This window comes from Canis lupus, chromosome 3, assembly GCF_048164855.1.
Source record: "Canis lupus baileyi chromosome 3, mCanLup2.hap1, whole genome shotgun sequence".
Taxonomy (NCBI): Eukaryota; Metazoa; Chordata; class Mammalia; order Carnivora; family Canidae; genus Canis; species Canis lupus.
In genome coordinates, this window is record NC_132840.1 from 36,112,776 (window position 1) to 36,133,283 (window position 20,508).

General features: G+C 35.9%; 1 protein-coding gene across 4 annotated transcripts in view; it reads left to right on the forward strand.

The window, feature by feature from the left end:
- PRKAA2 (protein kinase AMP-activated catalytic subunit alpha 2) overlaps window positions 1–20,508 on the forward strand; it is a 69,410-nt gene that overhangs the window by 8,550 nt on the left and 40,352 nt on the right. For 3 of the 4 annotated variants that reach the window (XR_012028135.1, XR_012028136.1, XM_072820387.1), the window contains exon 2: window positions 20,190–20,331. Coding sequence is in view for 1 of the 4 variants with exons in the window: in XM_072820387.1 (XP_072676488.1) it covers window positions 20,190–20,331 (142 nt within the window). In the remaining 3 variants the exon portion in view is untranslated. Of the gene's footprint in view, window positions 1–13,054; window positions 13,201–20,189; window positions 20,332–20,508 lie in introns of all 4 variants that reach the window. The other variant, XM_072820388.1, reaches the window with a different exon arrangement.

Below are 20,508 nucleotides of genomic sequence, written 5' to 3' on the forward strand. Positions count from 1 at the left end.
AGAACAATTGATAGTGGTTCCTGAGATGTTGGAGTTTCAACAGACCATAAGGTTAGAAGGTATATATTTGAATGCTTTAAATGTAAAAATTGTTATTGGATGGAAAATAGATGTATATATATTTTTTTTTCGTAAAGATTTTATTTATTTATTCATGAGAGACACAGAGAGAGAGAGAGAGAGAGGCAGAGACACAGGCAGAGGGAGGAGCAGGCTCCATGCAGGGAGCCCAACAGAGGACTCAACCCTGGGTCTCCAGGATCACACCCTGGACCGAAGGTGGCGCTAAACCGCTGAGCCACTGGGGCTGCCCAAAATAGATGTGTGTGTGTGTGTGTGTGTGTGTGTGTGTATATATATATATATATATATATATATTTTAAATAGATGTATATTAGTTGGTAGTTTTAGAGGTAGCATAGTTCCTGCTGTACTTTGGATTAAGCTACATTTTGAATATTGAGTTCATTTCTTGGCACTACAATTTGAAAGACTTAGGCAATTATATTTTATTCAGAGAATGACCAATGTGGAAAGCCCCAAAAGAATGTCATGTGAGATAGGGTAAACATTTTTTAATACTATAGAAAATGTATTTTAAGTGTGATAGTTGTTTTTAAGTAGCTTAAGTACCATTATCTAGAAAAAGAAGTCACCATATTCAGTGTTGTTTTGAAGGATACAACTGTGACTATTGGGTGAATATTTTAGGGGGGTAAATTATAATCCAGAATAATGAGGATCTTTCTATCAAGAAGCTTGTTTAAGAATGGTGCAACTTGTACTCCAGATCAATTAGATTTCTGTTGTTGATATATTTACTTAGATCCTACATGGTTATCAAGATTCTTAGCACAAAATTCCATTTTTTTTTTTTTTTAAAGATCTATTTAAGTGAGAGAGAGCATGCATTGTGAGTATGACCAGGGTGGGTGGGACAGAGGAAGAAGCACAAGCAGACTCCCTGCTGAACAGGGAGCCTGATGCAGGGCTCGATCCCAGGACCGGGAGATCATAACCTGAGCCAAAGGCAGATGCATAACCAACTGACACCACTGGGCACCCCACAAAATTTCAATTTTGAATGGAAGGTTGGCATGAATAATTTATAAAATCTTTTTTAATTTCAATATTTGGTTATTGCATAAATAATTTCTCTAATTTGTTTAACTTCCACACCTGCTATGACTTCAGACTTGTATCAAATCAACCTTCTAGTCAAGAACAATTAGAAAACCTGGGGAAAATACAAAAATCTTTTTGAAGTCAGCCAGGACTTGGGTGGTCAGTATCTTCCCAGTGAGAAGAAAAATGTGTTGGAGTGAATCTGATATTTTGTTTGGCTTTTCTATTTGAGTCACTTGCTAATTTGTAATTGGGGTATGTAAGCAGCCAAACAGACAATGATGGCTAAAAGGCAGAAAAGATACAGCAGAATTTGAGTCCTGGGGAGAAAGCAGTTGGGGTTCATAACTTATCAAGGAGGAGAGCTGCTGGTAAACACTTGGGTTTCTGGTTGCAGCCCTCTGAGAACTGAAATCCTTTTTAGGATCAGCTTAATTCCATACTTATTAAGATGATCTGCCTCCTATCTTTATAATCTTGGGGGAAATCAAATCAGCTGGAGCTTCTACAGTTTTTTTTCATTTACAGTGTTAATTCTAGGAGACAAGGCCAAGATAATAATAGGAACATACTCATGGGTGATTCAGATGTTAAAGTTACCAGACATGGGCTTTAATTGTGATTAATATGTTGAAGGTGGAAAATTTTAGCAGAGATCTGGAATCTTAATGAATGAATGAATAGAATTCTCTGACTGGAATATATAATAATTGTGTTAGGACTCCATGGATGTATTAATAGCAGATTAGATTCTGTTGAATAGAGAATTGGTGAACTAGAAGATAGGTCAGAAGGACTATCCCGACTGAAGCATAGGTAGACAAAATGATAGAAAGTGTAAGAGACCTATAGAAATACAGTGAAAAGTCTAACATGTATTATTGGAACCTGTAGAGAGAAAGTTCTTTGTAGGCTTAAGATTTTTTTTTCCCCTGTGGAAAGATAATGTCAGGTTTACCTTCACTTAATATAGTTTCTCAACGTATACCAAGATAATGTGATTTCTCAGTTCTGTTATCACACTCCAGTCATTATTTTGAAAATGACCTGTGATTGTTGAATTGCATCTGGATTAGGAGGTCTCTGAAGGGACATGAAATACTCCAAGGAACTATATTATTACTTCATTGTTCCAGCAGCATAAAACTTACACAGAAAAAGCTATTCCAACTTCCCTTTATGATGTCTTTTCTAACTTAATGCACCCCTTGTGGGAGGCTTAGAAGCTGCGTGAATGGATAGTTACTTATTTGATAAGGTTTCTATTTGAGACATACAAATGCCGGAATAGGTTGTATCCATCCATATGAGTGTCATCCCCTATAACCTACTCTGTGTGATGTGGGATCTGGGAAGCAGGGATTAGATGTTTTAAGAACGCCTGACAAAAATGTGTTTGATTCAGCCATACTGATATGCTGTGTTTCTAGTCCTAAATCCTCTAAAAAACTATGTAAAACTGGTATTAGATTGCTACCTATTGTGTCCTGTGAGCACAAATGTTATTCTGAACCTAAGACTACTGATGATTGTAGAGTGGACACTATGCAGTTTCAGAGGGAAGAGAGAGGGGAAATGAAGCAGAAGTAGTATTTGAAGAGATAATAGCAGAAAGTTTTCCAAAACTGGCAAGCATGGAATGCCTGGGTGGCTCAGTGGTTGAGCGTCTGCCTTTGGCTCAGGACATGATCCTGGAGTCCCAGGATTGAGTCCCACATTGGGCTCCCTCCATGGAGCCTGCTTCTCCCTCTGCCTATGTCTCTGCCTTCTGTGTATCTCATGAATAAATAAATAAAATCTTAAAACAAAAAAACCAAACAAAACTGGTAAGCAATTTAAGCCACAGGTTCAGAGGTCTATGAACCACAAACAATAAATACAGGCAAATCATTCCTAGGTACTTCATTGGAAAATTGCTCAAAACTGGTTCCCTTTGCTTGAGGCTTTCCTATACTGGAATGGACTGCATCTGTCTATGCAGAAATGGGAGAAGATATTAAGATTACTTACTTGATTGTTTTCAAAGGAACAATAAAGCCAATTTTCTCAACAAAGCAAGGAAATAGTAAAATGATATTTTTGGAGAGGTGAAAGAGATGAGCCACCAGCCTATAATTTTGTACCCAACAAAGTTACCTTTCAAAAGTAAAGGTAAAATGCGTTTCAGATAAGCATAGTTTGAGAGAATTTGTCATCACAGACCTACAGTAAAGGGAACACCAAAGGGGATTCTTTCAGGCAGAAAGAAAATGATGCTTTCCCAAATGGAAGCAAGAGGAAATGAAGAACATTGCAAAGGGCAAATATGTGGGTAACTAAATAGATACTGACTATACAAAATAATATGTTTTGTGAGATTTAAAATATATGTAGGAATAAAATACAACAACAGAAAAAGAGGAAACGCAGAGCAAAAGTGTCCTAAAGTTCTTGATTGTCTCAGAAATGATAAAGATACTAATTTATTCTAGATTCTGGAAAGTCAGAGATCCATGTTGTAATCCCTGGGGTAACCACTGAAATAATACTGAAAGGCCCTAGAGATAAAAAGTAGTTAGGTTCTCATTTTGTTTTGGAGAGAATGCTAAGTCATTCCACAATTTTACTTTGTTTTTGAAGTAAGCTGTACTCTCAATGTTCGGCTTGAACTCAAAACCCTGAGATCAAGAGTTGCAGGCCCTACTGACTGAGCCAGACAGGTGCCCCCAACAGTTTTACCCTAAAAAGAAATTTTATGGAACAGAAAACTATGTTCAGTAAATATATTAAACAAAAAATTGTTCAGTTAGGGGCGGTTGATGGACATAGAAAGGGAGGTGTTTGAAGTTAGGAAAAGAAAGGAGGGTGAATGAGACAAAGCATGTAGAATAAGAGAAACACATAAAGAAAATAGACACATAAGGACCAGAATTGGAAAGACATAAGAGAGGGAATGGTTTAAGCAGCTTTGAGAGTGTTTCTGGAAGAATCTGGAAGATTCACATGGAGTGAGGACAACTATGAATGTTTTTTTTAAATCTTTTCTCTGACATGAATGTTAATACTTTCTCCGGCAGTTTAAAATCTGTTCTGTACCGGGGAACTGTTTTTTTCTGACTCTCTGTAAATGATTCATCTTATATGATTATGTAAAAAGTAATTTGACTCTTCTGTGAAATTCTTGATTGAATTAAGTTTTAAAGAAATACTTTAACATTTTTACAACGTAAAGCCAGTAAAAACATAAGTTTTAGAAACGAAGCTGAATACAGCATATCATGTAATCAATTGTCAAAGAAGTTAGCTGAAGAACAAGTCTTTGTTCACATCTCAGGCTTTCCTGATCTATTTAAAATAGTACATCTAAAAAAAAATATAGTACATCTTCCCACCTCCACCCTGTCGCTTGTACTTTATGTTCATTGTTCTCCATATTACCATTATATGTTTATTGTTTGTATTCTCCACCTGAATGTAAGTTCCATTTATACCTGTATTTTCAGCATGTGGAGGAATCCCTGGTACACATTAGGTACTCAGAAAATATTTGTCAAGTGAGTAAATGAACAAATGGATGCTCAGACCAACAGAGGGTAAACACAACTAGGAGAAAAAAATCTTCAAGGATATGAATTTGTTCTCACAATAAAAATGGAGTGCATATTACATACTGTCTTATGGGACTGTTTTATTTATTTATTTTATTGTTTTTTTTTTTTGTTTTTTTGGGGGGGGGGACTATTTTAGTCTGTGTTTTATTTTCTTGACATTTGGCAGCTTTTGATGAATACTTTTAGTCTGTCTAATCCACAGTAAAGGCCACAGCTCTACACCAGCCTGCATTTTGACAGAACACAGCAATTTTTCTCATTGATTATTCTCGTCCTTTGTCTCTCCTTCCTTAGCCTGTCACTACTAGGTTCATCCTTTCAGTGCCCTAATTTCTCAACTCATGCTCAGGAGATAAATGGATTAACATGCACTAAGCACTCTTCGGTTATAATCAAGAGAGGCTGGTTGTTGGGAGGTAAAATAGTGTGAATTTTGAGCTTGGGCACTGCAGGCAGATATACCTTCTTGCCACTCACTGTTGTCTAATTCCTAATTCCTTCATCTATACACTGGGTATAATACAGAGTTCTGGAAATTAAATAAGATTTGTATATAAAGCACTTAATGGTACTTGTTTAATCAATAGTAGATAAAAAGGAATAAACTTTTTTGCTTCCTGTTCAGAACTATCCTTTAGAAAACTTTAAAGAGTTTCCAGGGAAAGGAAATTTGGAGAAAAGCAGAGTCTGTATTTTGTTTCACCATGCGTGAAGAAGAAAGGAGCCTTGTATTATTTTGGCAGAAGTCTGGTGATGGTAGAGGTCAGAATGTATGTGCTTCAGGTGACTCTCCTGACTCCACAGTGACAATATAATAAGGATGACTGCTGCCTGTCAGAGAGCCCTGCTCGCTGACACATATGGTGTCTCTTGGACCTGGCATAGCCTAAGTGTGGATAGAGTGTTATCCAAACATTCTTAACTTTTTAATTAAGTTGTACCACATATGCAAAGAAGTGCATACATTTTGTTACCTAAATGCTCAATCAATATTCAAAATAAACACATGCTGCTTAAAGACGAAAAATGACCAGTGTCCCACAAGCCCCCACTTTGTGCCCACTTTTAGTTACTGTTTCCATCCTCCACCCCCACCAAGGGTAACTACTATCCATGAGTTAGTTTCACCTATTTTTAAACTTAATAGAAACAGTCTATTTGTGCCTGGATTCTTTCACTTGAGGTTATGTCTGATGCATGTTGCAGCATGTAGTTCTAATTTGTTAATTCCCAATACTGTATAGTATTACTTTAAGACTCTACCGTTATTTATCCTTTTTTTCTTTTTAAACACTCCCAGTGTGGAGCCCAGTGCGGGGCTTGAATTCACAACCCTGAAGTCAAGAGTCAGATGCACAACCGATTCATCCACCTGGTCACCCCTGTTATCCATTCTGATATTGATGGGCCTCTGGGTAGTTTTTACATTTTGGCTCTTATGAATAATGCTGCTTCACAAATTTTTATATATATCTTTTTTTTCTATTCATAATATATTACTGTATAGATATACATATTCAAAACCATAAACATTTTGGAAGTACTGTTTTTTTCTACTTTGCATTTCAGATTTTCGTCATTACTAGGGCTACTTATTGAATCTTCAGCCATAGTTTTCTAGAGTACATATTTTTATTTAAGTTATTTTGAATCTGAATGAAACTATAACAAGTTCCCGCTAACATAACATTAGAAATTTGTTTTTTCATTTGTCTTGTAGAGTTACACTTGTGAACTTCACAATATTGTAAACACACAGTATATTGCTGCTTTAAAAATCTTTGATCTTTATAAAGTTGGTTAGGATAATATTCTGCATTTGTAAGTATGAAATTACTGTTCAGGAATAATCATATCCTTGATAAATATCTTTTTTGTTGTTTACGAATTTGGTCAAATGTTTTTTCTCAGCTAATGATTGTTACATGTTTAGGCAGATGTGTCTTTTGTACATAGTCATTTGCTCAAAGTAATGTAGAAATAAGCTTTCTAAATATGAAAGGTTTATGACAACTTGAATTTGAGAAGAATCTCTTTTTTTCTGGAGTATAACTAGGTTTAAAAAATTAATTTTTATTTGGAATATATGGTTTGTCTTTGAGAAAAGGATTTTGTTGTATTTTTCTTTAGTTCAAGTGTTGAGAAAGGTGCAAACTTTGCCCCCCCCCCCCCCCCCCCCCGAGAATAGCTCTGGAGATAGCAAGATACTTGAATCACAGTTCTAGCATTAACTTCTTATATATGAATTTTGAGTAAGTTTCTTAAGTTCTGTGATCCTCAGTTTTCTCCACAAAAACCCTTGTATCATTTAAATAAGAAAATGTGTATAAAGAACTTAACACACATGCAGGCATACAAATACATACAAAGTGCCCACTATGCTACAAGCATCAATATTATTATTATTTATTATATGCCTTTGAGAAATACTTTTGACAATAGCCACCTTTCTCCAAATTGCTCTACTTCCTGAGCCCCAGAATTGTCTGCTTTCATCCTGCTTTTGGAGAACCACTCTGGTTCCTATCCTACAGCACCCTGTACTTTTCCTTCCATTTCTTAGATCTTTGCTACTGAAAGTGTAAGTCCATGGACCAGCAGAATAGAGAACTTTTTATAAACATCTCAAAGCCTTGAGAACTCTTTAAACATTTCTGTTGGTTATGTACTTAGGAGTGGATCACTGAGCCAGAGTATACATGTTCAGTTTTGGTAGTCATTACATGTTTCTGCACCAGTTTACACTTTTTCCAAGTGTTTGCACTAATTTATATTTCCACCAGCAATAGAAAACTTGCAGTTAGTCTGTGTTTTCACCAATGCTTGGGGCTGTCTCTTTAATTGTTGCTGGGTAGGCATGTATCATATGTTGTGGTTTTAATTTACATTTCTCTGGTGACTAAAACTACTGAGCATCTTTTCATGTGTTTATTGACCAGCTACGTCTCTTCTTTTCCAAATTTATTTTCCTGGAAGACATTTGATTTCTTCTGAAATGCCTAGGCTTTAAGTAAATTGCAGTCCTGGTGCTGATGGTTATTCCTTCTTCTATCAATACTTCTCCACTTTTAGGAGCTCCTGGATTATAATACCACAAAGGATTCCTTGGGACTGAGAATGTACAGATAATACTTTTTCTCTGACAGATACTTGTTTTTCTCAGATATAAGAGATTAGTACACCCAATTTGAATTCCCCTCTCAAATTCTAAAGCTGCAATACGAGTAGTGTATGAAACTTAAATTGTATGTTCAAACAACTAAATATTAATGTCAGTCATGCATTCCGTCCATACAGAAAATAGTTACTGAATGAGGGAGATCAATAACAACAAAAAATAGGTAATTACAGCACTTGATGTTAAGTGCCATCATGGAGAGGAGCTGTGATTGTACATTGGAGGGTCATTTAATACAGACAGTTGAGTTGTTGGCAGGAGGGGTGGATAGAGGTGTTGCTTAGGGAATGCTTACTGGAATGGTACTTGAGGTAAACTTCAAAAGACAAATGAAACTTGGACAGGTGAAACATTGGAGATGGGCGATTGGGGACATAGTTGGGTCACATGTTTAACTGAATTTGTTTATTATACTCAATAAAATTCCACTGAAATTTACTGAATGCTTATCATGAGCTAGATATATGTTAGCCTTGGAAATGGAAAGCAGAGCCCTGATGGTGAAATCAAAATGGTTGTAAATGACTAAAGTATACCATTTGAGGTGAAGGAATGGTGAAAGATGATATTAGAAAGGTAGGCAGATGCCTAAATATGTATTACGGAAATACTGTATATATATCTATGAAACTAAACAAAGCCTCTACTATTATATTAGTCATTCAGATTACCTCCTCATCCCAATTTTCCAACTGAGTACAGAACAGGAATGCCTGATGCCTTAGTTGTTAGCATCTGCCTTTGGCTCAGGTCGTGATCCCGGGGTCCTGGGATGGAGTCCCGCGTCAGGCTCCCTGTGGGGAGCCTGTTTGTCCCTCTGCCCATGTCTCTGCCTCTCTTTATCTCTCATGAATAAATAAAATCTTAAAAAACATACTAGGATAGGTTTCAGCTTCCTAGTATCAGTAGAACCTTCATTTTGGTGCTACCATAATTTGACCTGTGTCTCAGAACTTCTGTCCAACACCATTATAAAAAATTGTTGAATCTTCCCTTTGCTTTTTATTTCAATCAGCTTGCAGTATCTGTACCCGGAGGATGTATAGAAGACTAATCTTTCTTGCTCTTGAATATTTCATAGTATATCCCCACCCCCCACCCCCCCCCCCCGCCCCGCTCCTTACTAAGGCCAGTTTCAAGGTCTTGCCCTAAAATTGTTAGATCCATGAAAGGAGCCTTATAGCTAGGGTAGTAAAATATTCCACTATAACCAGAAGAGTTATGTCCCTACCATCTCATTTTGGAATTCTGGGTCCCACTGCACCCAAACCCAAGTCATTTTTGCATACAGTGTTTAGATACTGTAGTATTTTTAATATAATAGTATTATTTTAGACATTGAGTGAAATCTGGGATGCACTGTACTTTGTAATCAATATATAATTATTAAGAACATAGGTTTTAGAATCAGACAGTCTTGGATTTAAATACTGATTTTTTCCATTTGTAGTCATTTTTAATGTTTATAAGCCTCAGTTTCCTATAAAATTTCCTCTCACAGTTGTTATAAAGTTAAAATGAAGTAACGTATTTAAAAATGTTTAGCATGTGTGCATATACATAGACCTACAGCTGCTGGTTGTCCTCAGATTAGTGGGAAAGAATCATGAACTATCCTCAAATAACCCCCACTAGAAATTACATAGGAGCTTGCTATTTGAAGTTTGTGCATGCTTCTGAGAAAGATCTGGGTTGCAATTAAATCCTGTAGTCACGTTGAAGGATAATGCCCATCTCTTTTGTAGTCTCTCCTGTGCTTTCACTTGAAGACCCTCCTGATGAATTTAATGTACATTTTTGTAGCCTAAATTTTAAGTCAGGTCATTGCAAATGTACCCTGAAAGTTTTAGGAAACTTCTTCAGTTATATTCAGTAATATGGTGATAGATTTGATATTACTTGTTTAGGCTAATACTTTTCAAGTGCCAAAAAAGAAACTTACAAACAAATTTAGTACATTAGGTCAGGGGCTTTGTAAAAGCATAGGAAATATCACATGTAGCTGTTTGTGCTGTGAAGTGTATAAAATTAATTTTTTTTGCAGACTGAAACTTTACTGGTATAGTTCAAATTATTAAATAGTATGTCCGTGACCTTTACAGCAGAGGGACAATTGACAAACCTTTGCTTTTATTTGAGCTTAGCAGAGAAATAGATCATAATTCAGGTCTAAAATAATACTTTGTTTCATAATTGTTCCTTTTGTTTTACTAGATATACTAATAATAAAATTGAATGAGGAAGTAGTTACTATGAATTAATATGGAATAATGTAGTACCTAACACAGTTACATGAAGTCCTGCATGTTGTGCATACAGAAAAATGTATTAGAGCTGGAAAACATCTAGAAAATGACAACTGAAATCATCAGGAAACTAGACTGGTTTAAAAGACTTACATCCTTCAGTGTGGAATGATTTTTAGGGATATAATTAGAAAAATCTTATAGTTGGAAGGGGAATTAGGCTTGATGTAGTCCAATCTGTAACTTAATGCAGGAATCTATCTAATGGTAATCCTGACAAATGGCTGAGCTTCTTCTGTTTGAATATTGGACAGTACATGCTCCTGGCTTTAAATCCAGGCCTTACCGCTTCATAGCTGAACGACTGTGGGCAAATTTTTAACTTCTCTGTGTCCCATTTTCCAGGCTTGGTAGTTATTGCCAGTAGCTTTGTCCCTTGAAATAGGCAAAGACTACAGGAGACCTGACCTTCAGCCCCCTCCTATCTACTATTGAGAGATTAATTGAGAATCAAGTGTTAGTGTTACACAGCCTGTGAAAAAGGTATGTTCAGTATATTATTTCACTCATATGTGGAATTTAAGAAACAAGTAAGCAAAGGTAAAAAAAACCCCAGAGAGGCAAACCAAAAAATAGACTCTTAGTTATAGAGAACGAACTGGTGGCTACCATAGGGGAGGTAGGTGATGGAGATTAAGGAGTGCACTTGTCATCATGCGCGTTAGGTGATGTATGGAAGTGTTGAATCACCATATTGTACACCTGAAACTAATATTACCCCTGTATGTTAACTAACTGGAACTAAAAAACTTTAAAAAATTGGCAAAAGATTTGAATAGACACTTAAGAGATGGGTGTCCGATAAACACATGAAAAGATGTTCAACAGCATGAATCATCAGGGAAATACAAATTAGGAGCTATCACACACCTAGTGAAATGGCTAAAATTAAAAAAAAAAAAGGCTGACAAACCAAGTGCTGGGAAAAAACGAACTAGAACTCATATATACCACTGGTGAGAATACAAATGGTACACAATGCTGGGAAACAGTTTGGTAGTTTAAATATAAATTTACCATACAACCCAGCAATCCAATACTTAGAAATCTACTCAAAAGAAATGAAGACACATTGGCCTCACCTACCCACCCTCACTACAGACACAAATAGCAGACTTACTCATAATCTCCAAAAGCTGGAAACTATCAGCTGGTGAATGGATAAACACATTGTGTGATACACATACAATGGAACGTTACTCAGCAATAAAATAGAATAAACTGCTGATAAATGCAAAAAGAAAAAATCCACAAAAGTGGGCAAATCTCAAAAGCATTAAGCATAAGAAGCCAGAGTTGAAAGGTTATGTACCACATGGTTTCATTTATACAATGTTCAGAAAAATACTATAGTAACAGGAAACAGGTCAATAATTGGCAGGAATTGGGGATGGGGGAAGGGGCCTGACTGCAAAAGGGCATGATGGAGTTTTTACATGATGATGGAAATGAGTTACGTTTGATTTTAGTGATAATTCCATGACCATATTTGCAAAAATTCATGGTACCATATAAGATGGACATATTTTAAACTTCAATAAAATGACTTTAAAAAAGGTACACATAGGGTACAGTGTTAAGTAGGAAAGTTTCTTGAGTAGGGGTTAGTTTTCAGTATAGGCTGGAGTAGTGAAAAAGAGGATTCCTAGAGCAGGTGACCGTTCGTTGAAAGAGTTTCTGTCAATTATTCCTAGTTCTTCTTGAACAATATAAATCAGTTTCATTCTTCTGTATGACAGCTCTTCACCTTATCAAATATAAAATTCTAAAAAGCATAGATAGTGTAAGTATGGATTTTTTTTCCCACGAAGTTCCATAGCTTTGAAGAATATTTTGTGTAATTTGGCTGTGATTTAGAAAAAGCATAGTGGAACATGATGAGTGGTAAATTTGTAGAATTCATTTACCCAAGAAATTGTGTGGGCTATAAATTTATTTCTGTTAGTTCATGGATGGTAGTTCAGCAAAATTACAAATCTGAAGTTCAAAACTTTTGAGTTTTAAAGTATACTAAATACTGGGGATCCCTGGGTGGCTCAGTGGTTTAGCGCCTGCCTTTGGCTCAGGGCGCAATCCTAGAGTCCCGGGATCGAGTCCTGCTTCGGGCTCCCTGCATGGAGCCTGCTTCTCCCTCTGCCTGTGTCTCTGCCCCTCTCTCTCTCTTTCTCTCTCTCTCTCTATCATGAATAAATAAATAAAATCTTTAAAAAAAATAATAAAGTATACTAAATACTGAATTAATTCAATTCAGCTGTGAATGGCAGCGATCTTCAAAAAAAAAAAAAAAGTGACTTAAACAAGATAGTACTTTGTTTTCTTCTAACAGTCTGAGTAGATGCTAGAATGTTGTTATACCCAGTGGCATCAAAAACATGGGCTTCTCTCTTCTGTTGCTCCCACCTGCCTAACCCTGTCCTCAAGGTTCAAGATGATGGCTTTGGAATTCCAGGCTTTAGGATGGAGGAAGGGTGAAGAAGCAGCTTGTGAGGGACCTTTCTACTTATTTTTGGCCAGGATATAGTAATATGGCACATCTAGTTAAAAGAGATGTTAAGATGCAGCCTCTGCTCTGGGTAGCTGTGAACTCAGGTGTAATTTGGGAATCTGTATGTCTGGGAAAGAAGGGTGGAATAAACACTGGGAGTGCCAGCAAGCAGTATGACAGAACTACTTTGTTCACTTGTTAAGTGTTTAGCACAGTGCTTACCATAGTAGGCGTTCCTTAAATAGCTGTTTCGTGGATAAACATTCCTTATTACTTGTATTCATCTGGATATTTACTCTGTATACATGATAAATCATGGTGGATTTGTCTATCCCTGATAATTCTTTTTAAAATTTTATTTATTTGACAGCATAAGCCGGGGGGAGGAGCAGAGGCAGAGGGAGAAGCAGAAGCAGACTCTCGACTGAGCAGGGAGCCTGATGCAGGGCTCCATCCTAGGACTCTGGGATCATGACCTGAGCTGAAGACAGATGCTTAACTGACTGAGCCACCCAGGTGCCCCACCCCTGCTATTTTTTTTTTTTTAATGTTCTCTCTTATCTGTGTTCTTCCTTTACAAACAAAGTATCTCTAATAGTCTGCAGACGGATTTAATACCATACAGAATTTATTTTAGCTCCTTTATTGCTGATGTTTTTCCCCTTGCTAAAATTGGAGTCCTGTTAAACCTCTCTTTTCATGTGTATTTGATCAACATAGTCCTGGCATGTGGAAAGTACTCAGTAAATGTTTTTAGATTGAGTAAATGAATGGAAGTAAAACTGATGAATCCAAGCCTTTTTTTTTTTTTTTCCCCAATTACTTCCCTAGAAGAGTTTATGGTTATAATACAGAAGAAATTCTTGGTCTTAAATCTGTTTTTCTTACAATATTCTTAGAAATATTCCTTTGGCTTTCAGGTAGAATATGATTATGAGATAATTTGGATTAAATTAATTATTACTAAGTACTAATTCACTTAAGTTATTAGGCAATATGGACTAATATAGTTCAGCAAAAGAAGAGGCATTCACAATGTATTTGACACTTTTTTTTAAGATTTTATTTTTACACAGTCTCCACCCCCAGCACGGTACTCGAAGTCACAACCTCGAGTTCAAGAGTTGCATGTTTCATTGACTGAGCTAGCTGGGCTCCCCTCAATACATTTGACTCTTGATCTCAGATGTCTAATTAGTTTATCAGCATCCCTGTTTCAAGGAATAATGTCGTTTCTTTTCCAGTGCTTTATGGGGAAAAGTTTCTTCAGATATAAAAATAAATGAGTCAGTTATTTCCTCAGATATCATAAAGTAATGCTTTTTAAAAAAATACTTTTATTTATTTTTAAAAGTTTTATTTATTTGAGAGAGTGAGTGAGAGAGAGAGCACGCAAGCAGAGGGAGAGGAAGAAGCAGATTCCCTTGCTAAGCAGGGAACCTGATATGGGTCTGGATCCCAGGACCCTAAGATCATGACCTGAGTTGAAGGCAGGTCCTTAACCAACTGAGCCATCCAGGTACCCCCCAAATTACTTTCATTTAGAAGTTTTTTTTTTTCAGTTTTATTGAAGTATGATTGATAAAATTGTAAGATATTTAAAACGTACATCATGTGGGCAGCCCGGGTGGCTCAGCGGTTTAGTGCCACCTTCAGTCCAGGGGGTGATCCTGGAGACCCAGGATTGAGTCCCGTGTTGGGCTCCCTGCATGGAGCCTGCTTCTCCCTCTGCCTGTGTCTCTGCCTCTCTCTCTCTGATGCTCATGAGTAAATAAATAAAATCTTTAAAAAAAATAAAATGTATATCATGATGATTTGATGTACGTGTACGTGGCAAAAGGATTTCTCCCATCTAGTTAACACACCTATCATCTCACATTTTATGTTTATAAATATATATATAAAAATAATATACTTAAATATATATATATCTTATACATGTATGAACATTTAAATTTTCCTCTTAGCAAATTTCAGTTATATAATAGTGTTTTCAACGATAGTCACCAAGTTTTATATTAGATCCTCAGATCTTATTCATCTTATAGATGAAAGTTTGTAGTTTTACCAAACTCCCCTTTTCTACAAGTTTGACTTTAAGGTTCCACATATAAACAATATCATGCCGTGTTTGTCTTTATCTGGCTTATTTCGTAAGTGAGAGGCATAACGCCTTAAAGTCTTTCCACATTGTTGCAAACAGGACTTACTTTCTCATGGTTGAATAATGTGTGTATGTATGTGTGTGTATGTATGTATCACATCTTTATTCATTTGTTGACAGACACCTAGGTAGGTAGTTTCTGTGTCTTGGCTGTTGTGAATAATACTGCAGTGAACATGAAAGTGCTGATATTTCTCTGATACCCTGTTTTCATTTTTTTTTCTTTTGGGTATATATTCAGAAATGGGATTGCTGGATCATATGATAGTTTTCTATTAGTTTTTTAAGGAACCTCCATGCTGTTTTTTACTTCTTTTTTTTTTTTTTTAATTTTTTATTCATTTATGATAGTCACAGAGAGAGAGCGAGAGAGAGAGGCAGAGAGAGAAGCAGGCTCTATGCACAGGGAGCCTGATGTGGGATTCGATCCCGGGTCTCCAGGATCGCGCCCTGGGCCAAAGGCAGGCGCCAAACCGCTGCGCCACCCAGGGATCCCCATGCTGTTTTTTAAATAGTGGTTGTACCAATTTATATTCCCACCAACAGTGTGTGTTTCCTCTTTTCTCACATTCTTGGCAACACTTATCTCTTGGTTTTATTTGTTTTTTTTTTGGTGGCAGCTATTTTAAAATGCAGGTGTGAAGTGATATACATTATACTTTTGATTTGCATTTCCTTGATGATTGATGTTGAGTACCTGAGTACCTTTTCATATATTTGTTGGCCATTTGTATGTCTTCTTTGGAAGAAGTTTATTCAGTTCCTCTATTTTTTCTTTTAAATATTTTATTTATTCAAGAGGAACACAGAGAAAGAGGCAGAGACATAGAGGAAGAAGCAGGCTCCTTGCAAGGAGCCTAATGGGAACTTGATCTCAGGATGCCATGATTACTAGCTGAGCCCAAGGCAGATGCTCAACCACCGAGCAATCCAGCTGCCCCTGTTCCTCTATTTTTTAAACAGGTTTTTTTTTTTTCTATTTAATTTTGAGAGTTGTTTATATATTTTGGATATTAACCCCTTATCAGATATATGATTTGCAAGTATTTTCTTCCATTCTGTAAGTTGCTGTTTCATCTTGTTTCCTTTTCCGTGCAAAAATTTTTAGTTTGATGTAGTCTCACTTGTTTATTTTTGCTTTTGTTGTCTGTCATTGCTTTTTTGGTCAAATCTAAAAAAATCATTATCAAGACTTACGTCAAGGAACTTACCACCTATGTTTTCTTCTAGAAGTTTAATGGCTTCATAATCTGTTTTGAGTTGATGTGTGTGTAATGTGTAAGATAGGGTTCTAGTTTCATTCTTTTATATTTGGCTGTCTACTTTTCCCACCCAGCACCATTTATTGAAGAGATTATCCTTTCTCCATTGTATATTCTTGACTCTTTTGTTGAAAATTAATTGACCCATATATGCATAGGTTTATTTCTGGGTTCTCAATCCTATTCCATTGACCTATGTGTCTTATTTTTATGCCAGTATTCGACTGTTTTGATTTTTAAAACTTGGAATATAGTTTGAGGTTGGGAACTGCTAGCTTTGTTCTTTCTCAAGATTGTCTTGGGAAAAAAAAAAAAAGATTGCCTTGGCATTTGGGGTCATTTGTGGTTCCATATAAACTTTAGGATTTTTTTTCTGATTCTGTGAAAAACTCCATTAGAATTTTGATGGAGGTCACATTGAATCTGTAGGATGCTTTGAGTAGGAGAGAGATTTTAACATTAACAATTCTTCTGTCTGTGAGTGTGATATATCTATTGTGTCTTTTATCAGTGTCTTATATTTTCAGTGTACAGATCTTTCACCTCCTTGGTTAAATTTATTCCTAAGTATTTTATTCTTTAGATAAAATTGTAAGTGGCATTGTTTTCTTAATTTCTCTGATAGTTCATTGTGTATAGAAACACAACCGATTTTTGCATATCGATTTTGTATACTGTAGCTTTATTGAGTTTGTTGACAAAGTAATACTTCGTCATTAAATTTTTTTTTGAGTAATTTCACTTTCTATTTTCTTTGTTTTTTGGTTTAAGCATATGGCATTAAAAAACAAAGAATCCATCTGTTTGTTAGAGTCTTTGCTCTTATTTCTTTGATCTGGAAAGAGTGTATATGTTCTTAGTAGTCAGTAGTTTCAATTATCAAATAGGGAAGGAGGAAGTGAACCTTTTTTTTTTTTTTGTATTGACAAGGGGGTGCAGCTATGGTTACTTTTATTGAGGCTGGGATTTGAGGAGAGATCTATTTTTTAGGCCTTGCAGACAAGTGTATGGGTAATATGAAATTCCCAAAGGTGAGTACTAAACTATGCAGGCATCAAGAAACCATTAGGTTATTTTAATGGAGTAGAAAGTCCCTGAAATTGACTCAGCCATAAAAAAAGAATGAAATCTTGCCATTTGCAACAACTTGGATGAATCTAGAGCATATAATGCTAAGTGAAGTCAGTCAGAGAAAGACAAATACCATATGACTTCACTCATATGTGGAATTTAAGAGACAAACAAAAGAGACAACAACAAAAACAGACTGTTAAATACAGAGAACAAACTCGTGGTTACCAGAGGGGAGAAGGGGGTGTTGGGTGAAATAGGTGAGGAACATTAAGAGTGCACTTCGCATGATAAGCACTGAGTAATGTGTAGAATTGTTGAATCACTGTATTGAATACCTGAAATTAATGTAACAGTATATGTTAATTACACTGGAGTTAAAAAAAATTAATTAAAAAAATAAAATCCCTGAAATTGATAATATTTTTTTGGAGTTCTGGAGATATATTTTGGAATCTTAGGATAGATTGCTTGACCTTCATATAATGGCTCCCAATTTGTTTGTTTTATTATGTAAGCAAAGTAAATTTCAAGCTTCACTGAAGTCTTTGAGATGATAATTTACCACTTGAGAAAGTTATAAAGGTAAAAATAATCTCTAATAACAAGAAACTCAGTTCTTCCTAGGTCAGCCCATTTCGTGTGTGTATTGTTTGGATGGGGGCATTTTTACGTTTAGTTAAACTTGCTTCCTATGAACTGAAGTGAGGCAGCTTGAGATTACATGTTGTGCCACTTCGTATTGCATCACCTTGGATAAGTTACTTTTCTTTGCCTCAGGTTTCTCATCTCTACAATGGAGGATAATAATACTTCATAGAATTGTGGGGTTGAGTGAGCAGGGTAATTAGTACTTAGAATAATGCTTAGGGTAGAACAAGCAATAAATGTCATTGTCATTTTCTATCATTGTTATTAACATATTTGTTTTAATTTGAAACTTGACTCCAAGAAATATTTAGGAGAAACTGTCCCCTGATTCTTTGATTTTTAGCATATAGGCTGTGTGCCATCAAGTGAAATAGAGGACATAGGTTTGGTGGAGGAAGGGGCGGAAAATGCTGAGTTTACTTCTGAACAAGCCGAATTTGAGGTATTTATGGAATAATACTAGTATTGAGATAACGTGAATTTGAAGAAGAGGGCAGAGTCTTTGGCACATCAGAGGTATAAGAGATGGGTTAGATAATTTAAGGATCTACTTTGGCTATAGATTTGGGGACACTATGAGTTTGTCCCCTACTTTGGGGACACTACATTTTAAAGAACAGGTGGAAGCCCTAAAGGAGACCATGTGAGAGTTAGTAGAAGAACCAGGAGAGAGAAGTGCCACCAAAAAGGGAGAGTAATTAATGTTGTCAGTTGCAACAGAGATTACAGCAATCTGAGAACTGGAAAGTATACATGGCTTGATAATTAACAGTTCTTTTGTGACCATTTGGTTTCAGTAGAGGAGTTAAGGCAGAAGCCAGATTGCAGTGATACTAGAAGAGTGAAAAGGGAGGAGGAACAGACAATAAATGTACATTACTGTTTGGAGAAATGTTGATGAAACAAATGTTCAAAACTAAAGGAAGATGCAGGGTAAATGAAAGATTTGGGACAGGATACTGATGGGCGAAGGAAAAGGAGCTATTAGAAAAGAGAAAGGTTGAGTATAAGGAAAGTGTAGAAGAGATGAGATCAAGGCCACAAGTTGATGACACTGGCCTTGAATAGGAGGAGGGTGAAAACATCTAAAACTGGAGCAAAGAGAGATCTGGATATAATCAAGCCTTGAAGATAGAGGAAATCACTCATAAGGACTTCATTTCCCCCCAAAGAAATGGAAGGGGAATTTGCTGAAAGGCGTCAAGGGTTGACTAGGTATTGTGAGGAGAATGGTCAATATTTAGAATAGTAATTGAGGGAAATAGGAGGGGAGGCTGACAAATTTGATTTCTAGTGGAGGGATTTTTCATATGAGCAGTATCTGGATAATACTTGTAGTGTGGATACTATGAATGTGTTATATGAAAGAGAAAGGCCTATTATTTCATTTAATGCAAGATACATTTATTTGGCATGTATTATGTCCATAATACTGTGCTATGTGCTTGTGGGAGATTCAGATGAATACTGACTGCCTTACTTGAGGTGAGGGTGGATATGAGCTCATAGCTCATGTTGTATGATTTATTAAGATCACAAATATTTACAATAGCCTAAAATGATAAATGATACTTGAGCTTTGTAAACATACTTATGAGGGTTTGAAAAAAGTAGAGATTCCATTAAATAAGGGGAAATAGTAAGGCTTTATGGAAAAGGCAAAAACCCCATAAAATAAGGGCTACATGTGTATTTTCTGATGAAAATAGTAATGAAATCAGTTACAAGTTTTTAATTTATTACAGCAATCATTCATTCTTCTAAAATACAATGACTGACATTAACCAGAAATGAAGAAATGAAGAGATTAACAAAACATAGTGAATTCTGTCCTATCCAAAAGATGTTCCAAAGTTGGTTATTTTTATTTTTATTTATTTTTTTTTTTTGCAGTAATACAGAATTCTGTAATCCTTTCCACAAATACTCAGTGAACTTCTCCTGTTGGGTACTGATGATTTAGAGAAGACTAAGAAGCATTTTCTTTCCTGTAGGAGTGCATACTCTAGTAGAAGAAACAGAAGTATAAAGAACTTAATTTCTTTGGGTAGCCCCGATGGCGCAGCGGTTTAGCGCCCCCTTCAGCCCAGGGCCTGATCCTGGAGACCTGGGATCGAGTCCTACGTTAGGCTCCTGCATGGAGCTTGCTTCTCCCTCCTCCTGTGTCTCTGCCTCTCTCTCTCTCTCTCTCTATCATAAATAAATAAATACATCTTAAAAAAAAAAAGAACTTCTTTGCAATAAGTGATATAAAAGTGGTACACGTGAGTGAAGAAATTTGGAGTTACAGTGGAAGGAAGAATGAATAAATGACTATGTTGCTATGACAGCAAGTTTTTTCTTTTTCTTTTCTTTAGTTGGAGAACATCAATTGACAGGCCATAAAGTGGCAGTTAAAATCTTAAATAGACAGAAGATTCGCAGTTTAGATGTTGTTGGAAAAATAAAACGAGAAATTCAAAATCTAAAACTCTTTCGTCATCCTCATATTATCAAACTGTAAGTATTTTTGTACGCGATAATGTAAAAAAGCAACTGTGTGATATATTTCCTATGAATTTACTAATTGTTTATTTTTAATTTTTTATAAAAGTATAAATTTTTTATATTTATTTTCAGCAAGTATTTAACCTCTATCAATCCTTTCTTGCATATTTTTAGTTTATAATTAAGTCA